Source organism: Drosophila simulans, chromosome 2R (assembly GCF_016746395.2).
Source record: "Drosophila simulans strain w501 chromosome 2R, Prin_Dsim_3.1, whole genome shotgun sequence".
NCBI lineage: Eukaryota > Metazoa > Arthropoda > Insecta > Diptera > Drosophilidae > Drosophila > Drosophila simulans.
In genome coordinates, this window is record NC_052521.2 from 11779481 (window position 1) to 11800666 (window position 21186).

General features: G+C 40.0%; 1 protein-coding gene across 1 annotated transcript in view; it reads left to right on the top strand.

The window, feature by feature from the left end:
* The first annotated feature begins 10107 nt into the window (after positions 1-10107).
* Positions 10108-21186, top strand: part of LOC6734494 (exostosin-1) — a 70017-nt gene continuing 58938 nt past the window's right edge. Inside the window, exon 1 of the mRNA XM_002081477.3 lies at positions 10108-11844. Coding sequence (XP_002081513.1) covers positions 11045-11844 — 800 coding nt within the window. The 5' untranslated portion in view covers positions 10108-11044. The remainder of the gene's footprint in view (positions 11845-21186) is intronic.

The window sequence follows — 21186 nt, forward strand, 5'->3', positions numbered from 1 at the left end:
TTGAAAAATTTGCGTACTTTGCCTTGTAGTTCCTTAATTATAATTTAAGCCGCTCATTAGGTCATATTGTATATGTTTCGAACTTGGAAACTTAAACATTTTTTCATAACTTTCCAGTTATTAAAATTAAGCACTCTTTGGTGCAAACTACAGTTGCATTTGATGGCAAATTAAACATTCACCTCAGGGTTAATGCACTCAGTTAGCTCGATAGCAGACATTCAGAAAAGTGAATTCCTCAGGTTCTTAAGAATTTCCTCACGTAATAGAAACCTTCGCGTTCTGACGCTCCATTTGTGGGCAGGTCCAAAATTTTCCTTGCGTGGCCCACGGTGCGAATGCTTCATTTGCTATATTTCCGTTCGTTCCACTTTCGATTCGCCTTCCCCCAACCACCTTTCACCATTGGTCTTTCTATGAATCGCAGATGTAATAACAGTTTAGTTAACCACCTTCTTTTTTTTTTACTATTTTACTTTTATTGTTACTGCACGAATTTTGAATTCAATGATATCGGGATGGTGGACGAGTTTTCGGAGCGGTTTTTTGGCCTGCAGTTGGAATCAATGTGAAAAGCTCAAGGTGAGAGACCGCTCCACAAGTCATCAGGTTGCCTTACCGATAAATGTGTAATTACACATTGTCGGCTTAATGATGTCCAAATGTGGGAAAGAGAGGGGTATTTGGGCGGTGGATAGAGCAAGAGGTATAGGTGCCGCCGAAAGAGACAGCGTGTGTGGTGGTCCGGAAGGAAAGGAAACCACTACAAACATTGGCCATATTTATGGCTCTATTTTGACTTTGCCTTCGCAAATTAGCACGCTATCACCACCTCCTCTTGTGCCTCTCTCTCCGCCCCCCTTCCGCTCCCCAAAAGCCCCCAAGGTGTGTGTGGGGGGAAGGGCAAAGGAGAGAGGGCGGGGCAGTCTCTTGGGCGTTACATTGACAAATTGTTTTGGCGCTCTCTTTTATCGCCGCTTTTATGCAAATTTACTCATTTTATACATACATTTTATATACACACATCTTCTTTTTTTTTCTTTGACTTTGTGGGTCTTCAGCGTCTCGGTTTCGGATTTAGCTCAGGGCTATGGCAATTTGACATTTTCAATCAAAATTTGTTAATTATTTATTTGTGATTATGGCCGAGCCATACAAATGATGTCTTTCGGGGCGATTTCAGTTTCTTTACGCTTTTGTGGGCGATTCAATGACCTTTTGATTTGCATTTTTTTTCCGTCGCTCCTATGGATTCATACGAATAATCGAAATTATGTTAATGATTTGAATAATTGGTCTGATATCCATCAACTTGTTATATTGCGATTAAGTGGCTTGTGTGGGAAATTAAGCTAAGTGGCTTGGTTTTCCTTTCATTAGGCAAATGTGGGTTAGAGTTTGTTAATTGGAAAATATATTAGTATTTTTTTACTATTTTATTTTGTTGTTTAAGGCATTTGAATTGCTGGTGAACTGAGCAAAAGTATGTTTCATCTTCACTACACTTATCAATTCAAATCTTCTCTCAGCGAAGAGTCTTAAAATAAAACCACTTTTGGAATTAATTCACTTTTTATGGGTCACTTTTGGCGGTTGGAGACAGTAAACCAGGCTTATAAAACTCACCGTTGATTATGCGATTGCTCTAAACACGCTTATGGAACTTGCCGGTATCATCAATGAATCACTGGCCTGCATATCTAAAATAAATCCGATTTATAAGCAATCGCATAAATTTTCAACGCGATGTTGTCACTTTAACAGCTGTCCACTAACACAAAAACCCAGACACTTGGCAACAGACAAAACACACCCACACATACACACACGCACACACACACACACGCACACACACACACACACGTCTCAAGGACACTGTGGCAAAAGTTACCAACTTATGGATACAAAATATGCATGTACACCCGAAGAAATGGATTTTGAATTATTAAAGTGGTATTAAGTTATGTTCATTAAATTTATTTTTAAAATTTTTCGAGATTTATAAAATTAGCTAGTTTTTAATGTTAACAAAATTTTAATAATCAAGCTTTTTATCATTTATTTTTTGATTTATTTGTTCTAAAACTTTACATAATTTATTTTTGGCATAAAGAAAAGTTAAATGCTTTGCATACTAAGTACTTTATTTTATAGTTTTCTTGTTGTTTAACTCTTTCTTATAAGATTGTTTTAAGAGGGCTTACTGAGTGCTACTAAAAATCAAACTTATAGTATGTTTCTCGAAGTGTAGGCATGCACGGACATATCTATATACGGTCTGTATGTATGTTTATATATATTTGACAGCTGACATTTAGAAGAGGAGTACGAACTGAAGACTTGATGCCTCGTGCGTGCGAAAAAGGAATGCAATAAAACCGAATGTGCGATACAGAAACGTCCAGAAACAACAAAAACAACAACAACAACAACGGGGGACATTATGCACAGACACACACATTTGCATGCCAAATAGTTGATAAAGGGGGAAACTTTGGGGTTAGGGTATAAAATTGGATGCCTTACCATATGTAAATTGAGTGGCAAATATTATAGGGCCCAAAAACACCTCTCAAGCCAACAAATTTTTGCTTACCGAACTTGGAAGTCGTCGAATTTTTGTCTATAAATATAACCAAAATATTTATTATATTTTCGATTCTTCGAATTATACTGCTATTTATAAATCACGGTTTTGCCGTTTCAATGGAATCGAATATTACTTATAATGCCAGACAGCTATTCCTCGGCACAAACTGAAGTATCTGCCACTTTCGGCGGCGATTCACGTGGCAGCTTTAAGCCTTCTCGCATCTGGTCCTTAATATTTCATGGTCTTGCAACGCGGCTTTGCCCCATGTTAATTGCATTATTCAGCGCAGTCCGTGTTGTCGCTGCCCTTTACGGGCCTGGTTGAAATTTTTTACTTGACCTACCTCAAGGCTTACGCAGCAGCACTTAGCCCGGTCGCTTGCCAACGGGTCGCATGAAGGGGAGTGGGGGGGACTGAAACTAAAACTAAAGCTTATTCGAAAGCTGGCTGATAAGCTCTGTAATGGCGCCATATGCACCATGCCGGCAGCTAAAAACCGCCAGCAGCAACAACAATAAAATAAACCGAAAAACCGCGTGAAAAACGGGGAAAATGCAGGGGGGAAGCAGAGGGAAAACCAAGTAAAATAGCGAAAAAGGGGACAACGAGAGACAGACTCACTAAGTGAGAGAGAGCCAAGTTATCAAAAGTAATTATCAAACAAAAGACAGCAACAATGCCAGCAAGCGGCTTATGAAGGAGTCCTGCGGGGGGCTAAAAGGAGCAGGGGGCGGGGGGTGCGAGTCCTGGCAACATGAGTAAGTCAGCGTTAATTAAGTCAGGACACAATACAAATGGCCAGCGCATCTAAATGTGCATTGCATTCCAGCGAATTTGCATTTGCCTGGCGAAGAAAAGGGGTATTTTTTATGTTTTTTTTGGATTTCCAAAGGGGGATTTAGTAGAGAGGGGAAAAGATCTCGAAAATTTTGTGTGTTAGAGAGTACATTATAATTTTGCTAAATTGTTGCTTAAGCTCTTAAAATATTCGTATTTAATTTGAATATTTTCTTTTGGCATCTTATGCTTATTTTTGTGTATGTCATAATTTCAAAATATTTCAAAATCTATCTTTGAAGACTGCTCTTGAAGTTGTATAAATCTATTTTATTAACTAAACTACTTGCAGTTTGAAAGCGCCGTTTAAATTCCGTATCCTGTCATAAAAAGCTGCTGCAATTAATGAAAACATAATACCATTCGTGTCACGACCTCATCTGCAGTCGGGTTCTCGTTTCTAGACAGCTCTTGCTGCTGCTCAGACCTTTAAAATCGCATTAAAGTTGAAGAGCAGTGCCGGCTGTCGGGCAGCATTGACCCTGCAAAACCCACACAGATACCCAGAGACCGAGACATGTGTAATTGAGGCAGCAATTTAAGCTGCATCATGCTGCATTGCCAAACCGGAAGTGAGGATGCACCACAAGCACTGCCACACATACATATGCACCTACACATATTATCAAGGGGTAAAGGTGATGGTGGAGGTGGCGGGGTGGACGAGGGCGAGGGCATTGAAACTTGAGGCCGGTTTTCGGCCGGGTACTTGGTACTCGCTCCCTGATGCCTGATGCCTTTATTAAGCCAGCAAATAAAATCCTAAAGCATCAAGGATACACTCGTACTCATGCATAGTCAGGAGCAGCGACATCAGGAAGGCACTGCAATAAAGAATTCAGCTGTCTGCAGCAGCTTTCGAATTCAAAATGTTGAAATTAACATTTTAATAAGAAATGTTAAGTATGCACACAAATAGTCTAATTATGGGATGGTAAAACATATGCATTTAAGCTTTTTAATTTTAATTACTATTGGATATAATAGTTTGACTAGAAACATAATGCTACTAAGTAGTTTACATGAAATATAGACAAGCATTTGATGTTCAATTGAAACCCATTTGATACATAACCATATTTTTGGCATTAAATATTAGATTACTTAATAAATATTTGGACTAGATGAACCTGTTTGTTTTTCAGTGCTCTGAAGTAGCAGCAGCAGCCTCGCATCCTTCACATGTTTTGTATACATCCCAGGCAGTTGCAATTTATGCACACAACTTGTCAACGCAGGGCGGCGGCTTGAATGGCTCGATGCTCGGCAGTGGGATGGTAAAGGGTTGAAGAGGTGAAGGCGGTACGACAGCAGGAGGGGTGGGGGGAAGCGGTGAAGGAGCGGTGACAAGCGGGCTCACAAGTGCTGCATTGGTTACCCGGATGAGCGAAGATGCGGAGCTGCGGGGCTGCGGGAATGGGCATGGGTGTGGGAAGATGTGGCAGCAAGCAATTTACACCGCACAATGCGTTGACACACGTCGTCCGCAAATGTGCGGCCAGAAGACAATAGAGAAATAGAGGCAGCCAGGGATCCCAAGGATTCGAGGATGCAAGGATCCAGAGCGAAGACGGAGCTTCCTGCCTCATTAAGCCAGAAAAGTGTCAAATGTCCTGGCTGGCTGTGGCATGGATGAGCAGCCAGGAGGAGCTCATCTCGTTCAACTTCACTTGCAGTTCTCTAATCTCGAGCCTGAATTTACGACTCCGGTGTCCTTTAACCAGTTTACTTTCCACACTCACTCACTCACTCACTCACTTACCAACCAACCACCCACCCACCCAGCGCCTCATAATTCACAAAAGTGTTGACAATGAAAACGAAATTCCCATTAAAATGCAATATGTTGCAGCAACAGAGTGTCACTTGGCCAGGACAAATGTTTATCTGGCCAAGAGTATCGAAAAGTGGCCAGGGAATTGGGTTTCGGTTGGATGGCCAGCCTATGTGCTGTGCTCCAAATTTATGATTACATTTTCTGGGTGCTTAGCCATGTAATTCAATTCACAAAATTAAATTGAATCGAGCAGATATATAGAAATCATGCAATTGAATGCCTTATTCAATGAAAATTGAATTTCGGCTATTTGAGTTTTCGAATTCGATTTGCAATTTTTAATGAAGTACAACAATTTTGTAAATTAAATGCAATTGGCTGTGAACAAATCTAAACGGGCATATTAATTCAATAAACACGACACACGTTTATTTGTATTAACTAAACCACTTTGCATACCTGACGGAAATTATTCATTAATTCGTTAATGTTTTGTCACTTGAAATATATGTTTTTGCGGCCAATTCAATTGGAGTGCAGAGCAATTAAAGCGAATTTAAATTTAAACAGCATGCGTTTCCTTTGCTTTTCAAGGCTTCAGATGAATTTCGCTGGCGGGCATTTTGCGTGGCAGTCTAATCTTTCCTTTGATCGTTTCGCGGATGATATATAAGTTAAGCGGGGGTGGAGAAGGAAAATCAGGGAGATTAAACTCACCGCTTATTTAAGGGCATTTATTATATTTGTGTAATATATCCGCATGGATTTCCCTTACAACTGTGACCTTGAGCACCGACGAATATAAAACTCCTGGTGGAAGTGCAGTAAAAGTTTGTGAAATTGCCTCTTAAAATTACGTTACGCATAAAATAACACATTTTCCGGCTCACTTGGCGAGGAAAGTGCAGAAACAGAGCTTTATGCTCAAGGATTATGCATAAAATGTTTGCTTACTGAAACTGAAATTGTGAGTTTCCTTTCGCCTGCACATGTGTGTATCTTTGTAAAGCAAAATCAGAAACAAACATCAGCAGAAAATGTTTTTTTTTTTGGTTCACCCCCCTTTCTGCCTTTTATTTGCTTCGCATTTTTCTCGTTGGCTAAATAAATTGAATTATTTTGACACTCAGGCACACAGCCGCATATGTTCATGTTTATTTCGGGCTTGCCACGTGGCGTATGCGTTATATTGAAAGCCAAAGCCAAACACTTTTCTTTTTCACTTCGAGCTTGTTGCTTTGATTGGCTGCAGCTTCTGCTTTCGCCTGTTTGATGTTTGCTAAACTAATTTGGCTGAAGCAGCAGTATAAGTAGCTGGAATAAAACGAGCAAAAGCCATAGTAGCAGTTAGGAAAGTTTCGTTTCCTCCTGTTTGCATATCAAGTATACGCAACGTTGATTGGATTTGTAAACTGACCAAGACAGTGTCCTTCCACGCCCATATTCGCCCAGTTGGGGGAACCAGCTTAATAATCATTTCTGCTTAAAGCTCTGCGCATCGCAGGGCAAGATTTATATACACTGAAAACAAAGTGCTTGACATCACATATGCTTTAAAACTGGTAGGCAATAGCAGTATTTCGGCCATTAACTTTAAAAAAAGTTTGAAAGGATTATGAGTTTAGTGGGCTTGTAAAGGTAACTTCTTTGTTACATTGAAATACATTTGGATGAATGTATTCTTCTTCATAATTTTTACATAATTTAACAACCTTTTGTTTTTTTAAGAAGAGTTAGTTAAATTCTAATTTTATTATTAATGGTTCACATATTTTTTTCTGTTTAGCTGCGGTGTCACGCGAAGTCTCGAACTGTATGCTTGTGTATTTGGGTGAGTAAATCGGGTGGCTGGAATGGCGTTATCCTTGGCACGTCCTGCGGGCATCGACGTTGGGCCTGTCATGTTCACCTCCGCCATGCAAATCTGACAAGATATGGCACCTGTTCTCTCTGCCTTGCCGTGTGTTTGTGCATATAGATATTGCATTTTCGGTACGATGGAGATATTGCTTTTTGCCAGGAAGAATGAGTTCACACCTCCGCACCCGTAATCTTTCACATTCGAGTCGTAAAAAGACCAGAACCAGCACATAATATGGCCACTTTATGATGTCAAAGGGTTTATGTGGGAATGCCGATTGGAATACTATCCCTGGGGCCAACTGTCTATTTCTGTAATTTTAATTCTTACTCTTTAAAGATGCGTTTTAATTGGTGTTTTCCTTGGACTCCTAAGAGTATGCAATATAAAAATATTTAAAATATATTTTTTTTAAACAAAACACCTGAAAATCAAAATATAGTCTATAATGTTTAATTAAGTTCGTAGTGCTGCAATTTTTTGGTATCTGTATTCTTTCTAAGACTTTTAATGATGAGGCATTTCGAACCAAACCCTAGATTTGAGAAAGATCTTTCCCCTCTTTGATTTCGACCATTTTTATAGCACTCCACTTAATTTTCTCAGCCACATAAGCTTGCCGTGTGCCTTTTGCCAACAAGCTCGTTAAAAAATCTGTAATAAAGTTTGGCCAAGAGTGCGGTTGGCATTCTTCAGCGTCTTCAGCATCCATAAACTGGAGGTGGCAACTAAAAGTGACGTCATAAATTTCGGTGGGTACTTGGCGAGGAAGTATATATCTCCCCCTTTTTGCCCGACACTTTGACTTGTGGCTAATGAATTTATGTTAAAGTTGTTGCGCTGGTGTTTCAGTTGCTATTTTGATGAAGATGAAGATGATGATAAAGCAAGAGCAGCAGGAACAGCAGCAGAACTTAAACTTTAACTCCAGCCAGTTGATTGTCATGTGGTCGTGAGCTTGATAGCCTGAAAGTGCACTGAAATAAATAATATCATTCTATTTGAAAGTATTTTAAAAATATCATTTTTTTTACATTAAATGATTGTGGGTATAATATAATATCTATAGGCGGATTGAATATTTATTTTATTATTAAGTAATGGTAACATTCAAATCACGTTGTATAGAAATTATATTATTAGTAATAAATGGAAAATAACATATATTGCCTAATGTTAAAGAATGGGCAGAGGGACATGAGGATTCAACTGTCCGGTTAAATCGAAAATTGTTTCATTAGCATGAGACAGAAACAACAACCGAGCTGAAAATCCATCAAGTTTCCGCTTCGAAAGAGGATGAAAGACGGATAGATAGAAGAACGAGGTCCCCAGCTGGCAGACACCTAAAAGTCTCCTTTAGGAAGTCAAATTATGCACCATGTGCATGATTGATTAACTCTGAATGGGGGCGTTGTTCGTGATTTAGCAGAAACCGAACAAAACGATGGAAAAAAAAGGAGGAAAATTGGCGTGTGAGCAAACCCAATAATCTCACAAAAGAGTGCATATTAAATGGGAAAAAGGAGCAACGGGCAGCTGGAGGACGTGGACGGTCTGACACTTAATTAGAGGCACGCCGGAAACGGAAACGAGATGCATGGCCATCAAGTGGGTCGTGTGCACTGCCGGCGGAAGACGAGCAATTTGCACAGGCGAAATGGCAAGGTCGTAGGTCGCGACTGTGACATATGCACATACTATACTGCGGAAATGTGTGGAAAACTTTTACCTCTATATATTTGAACAGTAGCACAGCATAAACTTGTATTTACCTGTAATTTAGTAATTTAATCACCACATATGCGTTTTCTTCTGAAATTAAATAATTTGTTAATGGAATATTAGCTTGCCAGTTAAATATTACATTAAAGTGCAGGTAATTCAGAAAGTGAAAGTTTTACGGACTGGTTGGATGGGATATTGGGTAATTCTTGAAATTTTTACCTATTTTTCAATGGATTTTGTTGCAGATTAGATTCATTGAGCGCTGAGGTTTATTTTTTGTATATTTCGGCTTCATCGATTTTTGTCACATGAAGGCTAGGATGTGAAAAATTTTGAAGGAGTTCTGCACCGCAGGACTCCCAGCTGCCTGACATAATTCGTTTTTTTGGGGAGCATTCTATCTAAGCGGACGCATCATAATTGCGGCCACGGCGCAGGAAGTGCACAGGAAGAAGCAGAGCGACAGGGGGCGGGAGGAGTGGCATTCCTGTGCATAATTGAAATTCCAGCCTAAGCGCGTTTGTAACGGGAAATTGCGCGTGGCCAAAAAAGCGCAAAGCCGGACGCAAGAATGCGGATGCGAAAATGTCCACTCCACAAAAACAGTTTGTTTATTTCGTATTTTTTTTTTTAATTACACGCATCAATTTGTTGGTGTTCTCTACTACTTTCCTGTACAGATACAAAAAGCTAATAATAAATTCAAATAAAAAATATGCTTGTTAAATGTTCTAAAAAGGATGTGTAAGTTATTTAATAATACCATTATTACATATATAATTCTATCTTTTTACTTTCAGTGCGGCTGAACAAAAAGAGTTATGTTTTAAAGGTACATAGAAGCGATATATCAAGAAACATGTAATCATTTTTTATGTCAACGCATAATTGCGGGTGTAATTAGTTTGGCGAATAATTAATATAGGCATACGTGAAATACCTTTGGGTAACATTTGGCAAATCTACAATGCGCAAAACGTGATGTGTGGGTCACCGAAAGTGTAATTAATTTCAAGCCAAACAATTATTATTATGATGCACCACAGCGGCAAGTTGTTTGCAGCAGTTATTGTAGTGGTAATTGCATTTCGCAAAACATATTACGCCCGGGGGATTAGGTTTCCAACCCACGGTAATCACTCCCACACAAAACGCCACCCGAATTAGAGATTTATCATTGAAGATTTAATTTAAATTTGAACTCAACAGCTGTTGGCGCGGCGTTGCCACCTGTTGGCGAAATACAAACAGGAGCGCGCCAAACGGCGCATGTGCAAGTTTTCCAATCAGTCTGCGAATTCCAGCGAAGTCCTTGGTAGTGTGATAAGTTGGCCAGTACACGCCGAGCTATCAAAACGTTAAGACGCGCCTTTTTCGAGCATTTTTTGCAGTTTAGCTGTTATCAAAGGGGGCTCGACGCGAGAAAGTTGGCACATAATGGATATAAAAAAGACTTAAAAAATTCCAAGTAAATGAATAATAGAATATATGAGCAGTGAACAGACCGCAACGCAATAACTGTGAATAAAAACATAATTAATTGTATTGTTTTCAATTCAAACACTAACGCTCTGTGGCACAGCTGGCAACTCTGTCGCCCCCGCTCTATTCGCGCTCTTTCGGTGCTGCACAACACCTCGGTGGCAGTGTTGCTCAAGTCGCGACCGCCGTCTGATTTTTAGCAGCTAAAGATGTTTTGTGTGTGTTTGTTTAATGTTTCTGTTGTTCAAGAGCGCAAAACAAATGTGTAAACTCAATGGAAATGAAGTGAATAAGTGAGCTGAATGTGTGCGCGCAATGCAGTTCCTCGTGAAAAGCGAGGATCGAACCCTGCCGCCCCCCCGCCTCATTAAACGCGCCAGGAAATGAGAAATCATAAAAGATTATGAACGAATAAAGCGGAATGTACATGTGTTTGCCGCCGCGATGTGTGTGTAACAAATAACAACAAATTCTGGCCATGTTATCTATTAGTTGAAGAGTGAATCCAGTGGCCAAATAAAACGAAATAACCAAAATCGAAAATGCGCGACAACTAGTGTAAATTCGTGTTGTTGTTGTTGTTGTTGTCGGAACCCCCGCCTCTCTCTCTCACTCTCTGCCGCACACACACACACACGCACGCTCTCCCACTTACACAAACACACGCACACCCATACAGCATCCCCGGAAAATAAATAAAAGTAAATAATAATATAAATCAAAATTATTGCGGATCTTAAGGCTTTGGATAAACTAAAACCACAAAATGCAGGCCAAAAAGCGTTATATTTTGGTCTTCGTTTCCTGCGCTTTTTTGGCCTACGCCTATTTCGGTGGCTATCGCCTGAAAGTCTCGCCATTAAGACCCCGTAGAGCCCAGCACGAATCGGCCAAGGATGGTGGAGTCCAACCGCACGAGCAGTTGCCCAGCTTCCTGGGCGCCCACGATCTGCAGGAACTCCAACTGCTGCAGAGCAATCAATCGAAGAGTTTGGAGAGCTCCAAGCACCTGGTTACCCGTAAACCCGACTGCCGCATGGAGACCTGTTTCGATTTTACCCGCTGTTATGATCGCTTTTTGGTCTATATCTATCCACCGGAACCACTCAACTCACTGGGCGCTGCCCCGCCCACCTCGGCCAACTATCAAAAGATACTCACTGCCATCCAGGAATCGAGATACTATACCAGTGATCCCACGGCCGCCTGTCTCTTTGTGCTCGGTATCGATACCCTGGATCGGGATTCGCTATCCGAGGATTATGTTCGGAATGTGCCATCCAGACTGGCGAGATTGCCGTATTGGAACAATGGCCGGAACCACATCATCTTCAATCTGTACTCCGGCACTTGGCCGGATTACGCGGAGAACTCATTGGGTTTCGATGCGGGCGAGGCCATTTTGGCCAAGGCCAGCATGGGAGTGCTCCAACTGCGACACGGATTCGACGTCAGCATCCCGCTCTTCCACAAGCAATTCCCGCTGAGGGCCGGCGCCACAGGAACCGTGCAGTCCAACAATTTCCCCGCCAACAAGAAGTATCTGCTGGCCTTCAAAGGAAAGCGGTAAGTGAATAAGGATCCTACGTGTTTCAAGTTCTCATGGGGTTTGGCCAATTGGAACGAACAGGTCATAGGTCACAGTTTGAAACTTATAGTTTCAAAATGCATAGAAACTATTAACCTTAGAAAGTTATCCATTTATAGAAGAAACGGTATTCTTTAATAAGTAATAAAACTAAACAAACGGGTTTGCTGCACTTTTTTGTTGCGCTTTCTTTCTATTCAACGTTATTAGATGCTTAGATTGATTAATATATAGTTTTGTATAAAAATTGTTATTGTTAATATACACAACTTGTGGAAAACTAACAAACAAACACTCAATAAAAATGTATATATTCATTCAATAGGTATGATTGCAAATGGGAATATGAATTTGAACACAAAGGCATTTTCACAAGAAAGCTTTTCATTTTATATATTTAATTCCGTTAATAGCGATTTATCAATACCAAAATGTAAATGTATAAATATTTAAAATTTCAAATGAAAATCAATGAAAAGATAAGTACAAGTACAAGTGTATTGTTGAATAACTTTTCAGATTTCAAAGCAATGCGGTCAGATAAATAACCCTTTTTTTTTAATCCTGGAACTGTAAAGCGCTTAGAATTATTTGGTGGGAAAAGTCATTTGCTTAAAAGCAATTCTTAAATCCTCAAAGGGAAGTTAAAAGCGAATATGAAAGATTTATGAAAAATGTAAGAAAAGCAATGAAAATCCAGGAAATCCAAACATTCGTCAAGCTTATATTTAGGGATTTAATCACTTAAACTGTATGCAAAATGATTATTAGTATTAAATCAAAAGAGGCAGCTCCCAGAATATGGCCAATTTTGGAAAATTCATTGTACCGCCCTGGGCGGAAAAATACACTCGAGTCTTAAATTCCACACCAATCGAAACGACTCCCATTTGAACCCGTCGTCTGGGTTAGTCAGGCGGCAAATTGCAGGTTGCATCTATCGTTGCCAATCCTTTAGGCCGCCCCAAAAAAACACAGGCTGAAGCCAGAGGAGCAAATGCGAAAACCCAATCGAAATCCGAAACGTTTCACTATTCGAGTTTCAGGCCCCCATTTCCTTTTTTTTTTTTTTTGTTTTGTTTCTGTTGTGGGGGGCCATTCAAATTGAAAAATTGTCTAGCAACGCGTCATTCGTCATGTCCTTCCATATTCCAAGTTGCTAGTTGCTCCTCGTTTTGGCCCTCGTGGGCCCTTGGTGTCCTGGATCCTGTTTTCTGTTTTTCTGCCGTTGCCAGTCTTTTGTTTGTCGCCGCTTTATTCTTGTTTACTCACTTCGGCCGCCCACAACGGCAAAGGATACAACGTGGACTGGGATGTCGCTTCCTTTGACATGAAACTCGATTCATTGGGACACAGGAGCAAAATATCAATTTTACCGAGAATATTGCATGGCTAGTGGTTTCGGTTTTCATATAGGAAATATCATACGAAACAATACACCTGTGTATTTCATATAAACTATTAAACAATGTGTAATTAAATATAAGTAAAATATGAATAGTATTATTAACGTTTGCTTACGTAGTTTACCTATTTCTTATCATTATACTTATTTATTAAAGTGTAAATGAAATATTTCTTTCTGTTCAGTGTTGGAAGACCCTGTACACCTGACCTTTGTCCTATACGTGAGGTGAGTGTAGGTGGGCGGTGGGTGGCTGGTTGTTTACGGCTGGGACCCCTCTATATCACCTGATATCCACGTGGCGACATGAGCTCATTGTGCCCTAATTTAAAATTGATTTTCGCCTTCACATAGCTTCGATAGCGGAGAGCAACTTCAAAATATATCTATGGAAATTCCTCTAGGACAATTGTTCATTAAGTTAAGTGCTGGTCAACAGCAATTAACACTCTGGCAATTAATGTTGTACAAGTATGTTAGGGAATGACCGTAGTTTTAGTTTAGGGGACATATGCCCATGTTGAATTTAAACTTAGTTTCAAACTTCTTAAAAATCATCAAAAAGAAGTGTTGATTCATAGTTCTTATTGCTTGATATGCAAGAACCGCGTTAGAAGTCATAAAACAATTTGCAAACAAGATACAAATGGCAGAAAAAGTGATTGAAAATGAGCGTATACAGAATAATAAAGAATTTTTTGCATGTATAATTTATATACATGTTTTTTGTACCGAGTTAACTTTATCAGTTTGAAGGCGAACACCAACAGCAGCGAAATCAGCAAACAGAGTCGTATAAATACTTTCGAGAAGGGTACGCCAAAGTGATGTTAAAGTTGTTAACAACACATACACAACTACGCACTCCTTGGATGGGAATGATGAACAGGGGCAAGTGGGTGGGTTAAACACCCCCATTCCCACCCCCACTTCACTTTACACATACAATTAAAAGCAAAAGGGACGACACGTACAAGGCCACTTTACAATTATGCGTCCAAACACCAGCAAGTGCACTGAAAGAAATGATTTTATAATTAAGATATTTGGAAATTATATACTAACATTTAATTGTTGGATGTATACCGTTCTTTTTTGATTTTAAGACAACTCATATTCTTAAATCATATTTAATTATATCCTACTTTATACATACTTTGTTCATTGTGCATCAATATTGTCGAGCTGAGCAGACGGAAAGAAGCCATACGAAACTAGCCACATATACCAAGGCCGCCTGCCTACCCTCCACCACAAAACCACTCCCACTCCCACCACCTACCCACCCATCCTCCACCACCCATCGCCCACATTTACATACCCAGTTGCCTGGACATCCTATTGCGGCTTCGCTTCCCTGGGAAAATGTTGGAAAAGTTTTCTTTTTCCCGTTTAATTGCAGGACGCTCACGCTCGCACTTCGTGTGCGTGTGTGTGTGTGAATTGTGGGGAAAGTGGGGAAAAATTATAAGTGAAAGGGGCGTGGAATATAAGCGAAGTGGGGTGGTGCAAAAAGGGGGAAACTGTGCCCCATCTGGGGTCAGAGTTAATCTGCGGTTGGGAGTCTGCGTTTGACATTCTTCTTTGGGGTTTCGGTTTCTGGCTTTTAACGGCGAGATATTGTCTGAGATTCGGGAATATAAAAACAGCTGAAACTGGTTCCAATGAGATCATCAATAAGGCAAGACAACTAACTCGGCCATTATCAATCATTGGCCATGATTAGGCTGACTAATCGAAAAAGTCAGCCAAGGTCTTGACAGCTAATTTCAAAGTTTGGTTATCCCGGAATTTTGGGGAAGATCATAAAATATTACTTTTTAACTTTATTCATCACTAAATAAAATAACTTTCATTTTGAGTACCATTAACTAATGAAGTCTTTTCTTGTTTTTTTTGAGGAATGTAAATATGTAAATACAATGCACTGTTTACTTATCTTTGAAAAACAAGAAGTGGCCAACATTCATTTGACTTACTTAACGTTTAATGAGCTCAGAGCCTCACAACTTCGATGGCACCCCCATATTGGTATAGTAATTTGGCGTCAGTTACTGTGGGGAATCCCCAGAGAACAAAATCAGCTTGCATGCTTCCCCAGGAAAACCAAAGTTTTTCCCCAAACCCAAGAAAAATCGGCATGTGAAACCTTTTGCCAGGTGCCAACGCCTTCGTTTCGCACGTTCTTAGCTTGGTTTTATTAACCTTTCATATCGCCGTTGATGGTGTGCGAATTTCATATGCTCGGCATATATGGTAAGATGTATATATGTACAAACGTATTACCTGGCGGGGGTAACATACTCATTCGCTATCTATAACTTGGCTGGCTTCTTGTGACAATTGCTTGCCGCTTAACTGAAACTTGATGGGTCTTTTTACGAGTGACTTTCCGCAATTAGAGGGAAAACTTCAACCTGCCGGCAAGCAATTCACCTTGAGGAGCACAGCAAGTTGTGCTCATAATTTGGTTTCCGTCCAATTAGCGGAGAAACGAGGGCGCTTCCAACTCACTTCGCATTTGGGCAATTATTTATTATTACTTTTTCGAAACTTTGTTGATTTTAAAAGCAGCCTTTTCGATTGACTCGAAGCTAACATCTGTGCGATTTGTTTTCTTTTTTAGTCATATATGTACATATAGATACTATATATAGTACAACCAGGGCTTCTGACATTTGGAATTCGCTGCACATGTCCATCTATTGCTCTAAGGGATGTTGGCTTCTGGTTTTTGCTGGTTTAGTTGGCTTTGAGTTTCATTCGGTTGGGGATTTGGCCCTGGATGTGGATTTAGATGTCGGTTGGCTGTTGGATGCTGTTGCGCAGCATGCGTAGTTGGTCATGCCAAATTGCAATTGCATTTTACTGGCAAACATTTTTTGTTGCCACTTTTCCAGCGAACCCAGAGCAACCCCCTACCACCCCCAACCCAATCCACAAATCGCTCAAATCAATTCGTTGTGGCTCGTATTCGGTTCTATTTCATTGCGATTCGATTTACTCTGCCTTTGCTGTGGCTTTAAATTAGCTTTCAACTGGGTGCGAGCTTTAAACTTAATTAATTTTCCACAAATTCGATCTGCTCTTCGATTGCCTGTGGCCTTGGGGAAATTTCCGGTTACTGCAAAATCTAATCAAAATCACGAAACTTGCAAGAAACTTGCACCTGAATGTTGTAAGAAAGAAATTCGAAATAATAACGAACAGGAATTGCTGTTCGTTGCCATTGTTTCCGATTCAGTTGCATTCCAATTATGGTTTTCCTATAATTCAATCTGCTCATTTAAAAGATAAATTTTAATTTCGTATGTATCAATTCATTTCCATCACTCAGGATGATTCAATTATAATTCTCCATTAATTATATTGCGCACAATTTTCGGTTTTAATTTCTTTAATATGCATGTTAAGCATAATTATTCATTGTGTTAAATAAATAATTCAAATCAGAGACAATGATTAATTTCATTTTATTGCCACCGAAGGTATCTAACTAAACATAACCAATAATATTTATGTTTAAGTAGGATATTAAATATTTGTTTAATAGCCAAGAGAAGTTCAGTCATAAAGCACATTCCTGGGTATATGCCCTCCACATTCCCACCCCAGTTGTTCGAGAACCATGCTCTAAATCTATGCCGACGAATTGAATTGATTATGGCCCGGAATTTCAGTTCTCTGGCCCTAAAGATGCCAATAACCAGACGAGTGGTTGATGGTTCGGGTTACCGGGCAACTTTATCGGGCGGAAGATGGAAGAGGCGCCCAGAATTCGCCCAAGTACTCGCTACTTATGACGTGTAAGCGGCTCAAACAGTTTATGCGATTTTCAGCTTTATTGACGGCACGTGCCGAAACGGCCAAAGGAGAGACTGATGGTATCCACCCAGAACACAGAACGTGTGAAATACTATCCGCCCCGCCATCACCGGGCCACAATCTCGTCTGACCCACCCGATCGACGCAACCCAATGGCCGTTTTTCCTTGAGAAACTCATTATCAATGAACCCGGCTCGTCGAGGTTATCGCACTGGAATTCCGCGTGCATCTCATTTCGGATTTGCGACAGCCGCGAGCCATTTTAAAAAGCAGTTCCTAAATTGTCTCGAAATTCAGCTTTCGGCGGCACCCTCCGACATCCACTAAGTGACATTAGTTGGCATTTTTCCTCTCATTTTCCTCTTTTTTTCGATTACGGAATTTTCTCCACTGACTTATGCAGATTTCCTTTGTGCTCGGGACTCAGGGTCAGCGAAGTATGCGTGTTTGTGTGCCAAATAAATGCCAATAAAACAGTGAAGCCAACTTGATGACCATAAATAAGTTTTATGCTCAATATTTTCGGCTGCGTTAAATTAAAAAGCGAGGAATATCATATTAAAAAAGAACAAGAAATAAGCTATCCTCGACTATCAGATACCCTGCACTCAGCTAGTGGTAGCTGAAGAAATATGAACAAGGAAGAAGACAAGACTTGGAAGTGGTCAAATGTTTCTTACCATAAAAAGAGTGCCAACTTAAACTCAATTAACATACCCACACATATAAACCACAAAAGTTTTTTCCCACAAAAATCTTTTGGTTTCAAACTTTAAGCGCTTATTCGAAAAGAATTCCGCATGAAAAGGAAAAGCAAGTAAGATTCTGGGCTCTCGTTTCAAATTATTATTCAATTTTACCCAATTGAGTGGCACCCAAAACGAGGATGCAGTGCATCAGAGATCGGGAAACCACTGAAGCCACCAAACAATTCACCCCCACTCAACCCCGCTGCATTTCCACATATTTGGCATTTCATTTTGAGAATATAATTCTACGTACGGTTGGCGCGGCATTAAAGAAGTAAAAAAAACATTTCATTTTAATCTCATTTCGCAATGAGTCATAATGAAGTGGAATGTGGTTGTGTGTTGAGAGCATGTGGCATGTGTTTTGGGCCAGGATTGCAGAAACTTTGACCTAAATATGCGAAGGCCCCACGGTTGGTCATCTCTTCTCGTTCTCTTGTTTTCTCTTCGGTGGCTGCAAAAATGTTTTTAATTATGCCTATGTGTGCGAAACTCTCTGTGTGTGTGAGTATGTGTGTGTGTGTGTTAGCCCTTTCACTTGGATTGACTCGAGCCCATATGACGCGAAATGGATTTCGTGAGCCAAAATGCCAGAAACATTACCTGAAATGGCAAAAAAAACTATAATAAAAGCATAAAGATTTTTTGTGAAGCTACTCATAATTTCTTGTTTTTTTTATTTAATTTATTTATTAAGGCCTACGGGGAAGTCTTGGAGCCCCTTTGTGTCCTTCTTATCTATTAACTCAGCCCATTTGGGCTCGCCGGCTAACTATAGTTAGCTTTTTCAAATTTACAGTAATTTTACTACAATTACTAACAATCACATATAACAAATAGGATTTAAGATAAGCGTCAGCTTCTGCTGACCCTTGTCAAAGGAGATCGGGTAATGAGATCCCTCGGTTGACTTCTGTTGAGCCTCCTTGGTGGGCGAGATCTGCTTAGAGCGCTGGCCATCCAAATTCTGTGGCGCTCCAGCCTGTCATGGTATCTGCTCGAGTGCTGGTTTATTTCGTCAAATACCGTTGCGAGTTTCAGTTTCAGTTTCTGTGCAGGGTGGTGTTTCGAACAAACCACTCGCAGCCGGTGATGAGTCTTGCTACCTTATTTTGAATAGCCTGGATCCTTTTGATGTGGCTGTCGCATGCCGAGCCCCAGATTTGCCACCCACACTTCCAGTTCGGTGCTAAGATCTGTTTGTAAATTGCCAGCTTGTTGGATAGCTTCGCCACCTTAGCACGTAGGCGCGTTCTGATGTCGGTCACATGCCTGGCAAATGTGAGTCTGCGATCCAGAAGCACTCCAAGGTACTTTGCTGCGTTCGGTTGTGGTAAGGGGGCTTCCTCGATGTAGACGGGCGGTGGCGTTCTCCGCTTTAAAGTATAGCAGACGTTGTTGGATTTACTGCTATTGATGCCAATGTTCCAACGTCTTACCCATTCCGAGAAACGGTATGCAAAGTCCTGGATACCATCGGCTGCGTCGTGCTCGCATCGGGACCTGTAGGTGACGCACACGTCATCGGCAAATGTGGCCAACATTGACTTCCCGTAAAGGCTTACATCCGGCTGCGGCATGTCGTGCACAACTTAAAATAGTTCTCTAATTCATATATCAGCAATTTTGCAATGCATTTCAACGCCTAAGGCGTTCTTCGGTCGCCCTCTTGCGGTATCGTCTCTTTTGCGATTCCGATAGATTCCTCCAGGGAGCAGCTGCCTTGGAAATGGCAATTCTTATCCAAGAGACAGGCAACAAAGACCAGAAAAATACCTTTATCGTGACACCCCTACTTTATATGTGTGGCCAGTTATCGTAAGAGACATCGTGACTTAAGGATTTAAGCCACGATTTTTCTTTCTTGAGATAATATGCAACAAGTATAAAGTATGGGTTCCCGATACAGGCATTTTGCCGTTTTTTGTTGCTCTCTTGGATAAGAGTTATCGTTTCCAAGGCAGCGGCTGCCTGGAAGAATCTATCGGAATCGAAGAAAAGACGATACCGCAAAAAGGCGAGCGAGGAACGCCACAGACGATGGAATGCATTGCAAAATTGCTGATATGATATGAATTAAAGAATGATTTTAAGTTGTACTAAAGACAGAGTAAGACAAGCCAACTGTGAATCAAATGTATATTCAGAATGTGCTAGGAAATGAATTTAAATTTTGTTTCAGTAAGATATCAAAGTGTGACCTTGAAATTGTTCCTATGTTATATATTTATATATCTTAAAGTTTTCATATTGGGACTTAACTTTGCCGTTTCAATATAGGAAAATAAAAAAAAAAACATTTTAGAAAATTATTTTGTTGGCAATTTTTTAGTAGTCTGTTTCAGTTGTATATTATTTTACCTATTATTTTTAGATTTTGGATACATTGACAAGAGTATTTATTTTTATTTTTGGTTCAGCTCTTTTTGGGTTTTCTCTTTTATGCAGTTCATTTGCCCAACATCCAGCAAAGTGTGGCTAAATAAATAAATGGGAACGAACGAAAAAATTTAATTAAATCAAATGCACACACACACATATAAACGTGTATGTGTGGGTAGCTGGCTTTTTAATTTGATTATATGTTTGCGTTTCAGAATTTTTTTTGATTATACATTTTCCTTTAGGCAGATGGTGTTTGTTGTTTCAGAAGCCAAAAGACAAATGTTAGGGGAATAAGTAAAAATAAAGCAAGAGTGCAAGCTAAAGGCGAGTTCCTCGACTATCAGATACCCGTCACTTAACAGTGTTACGGCAAGGGAGATATAGATACAATATACCCTTGCTCTAATAATGTATATCAGTTGCAACTTTCAGATAAAGCAGTCGCCGGATATATTAGCAATCAGATAAATGAAACGAGATAAATAAATAAAACCAATAGGTGAAACGCTCAGATAACTTTTAACACATGGAGAAATTAATGCCCGGAAAACAAGTTAAGAACTACGGAAAAATTAATACAAAAAAATAAAAAATCCTGATTAAGAAGTTGAATAGTTGAAAACTTTCAACGAATACCAAATTCCCATTTACCATTCTACTTTACGAGTAACGCATATAAACATACAGGGGCATGAGTGTAAATTCAATTAAAAAACGCTTTTCAAATATTCATTACGGCAGGGGGCGGTGGGTGGTGGGTGGCAGCAGCGGGAAGTTGGTTAATTAGCGCCTGGAAGTATGCTGCGGTTTTTTTTGTTCCAATTTTACATCTCTGAGGAGAAAAAGGCAGCTTGTACGCCTGCTTGCATATGTAATAATAATAATCAAGTCACAAAAACGGGACATGCACGCCACTGGGCACTGGGGAAAATTCCAAGGCGAATTGCTTTTTAAA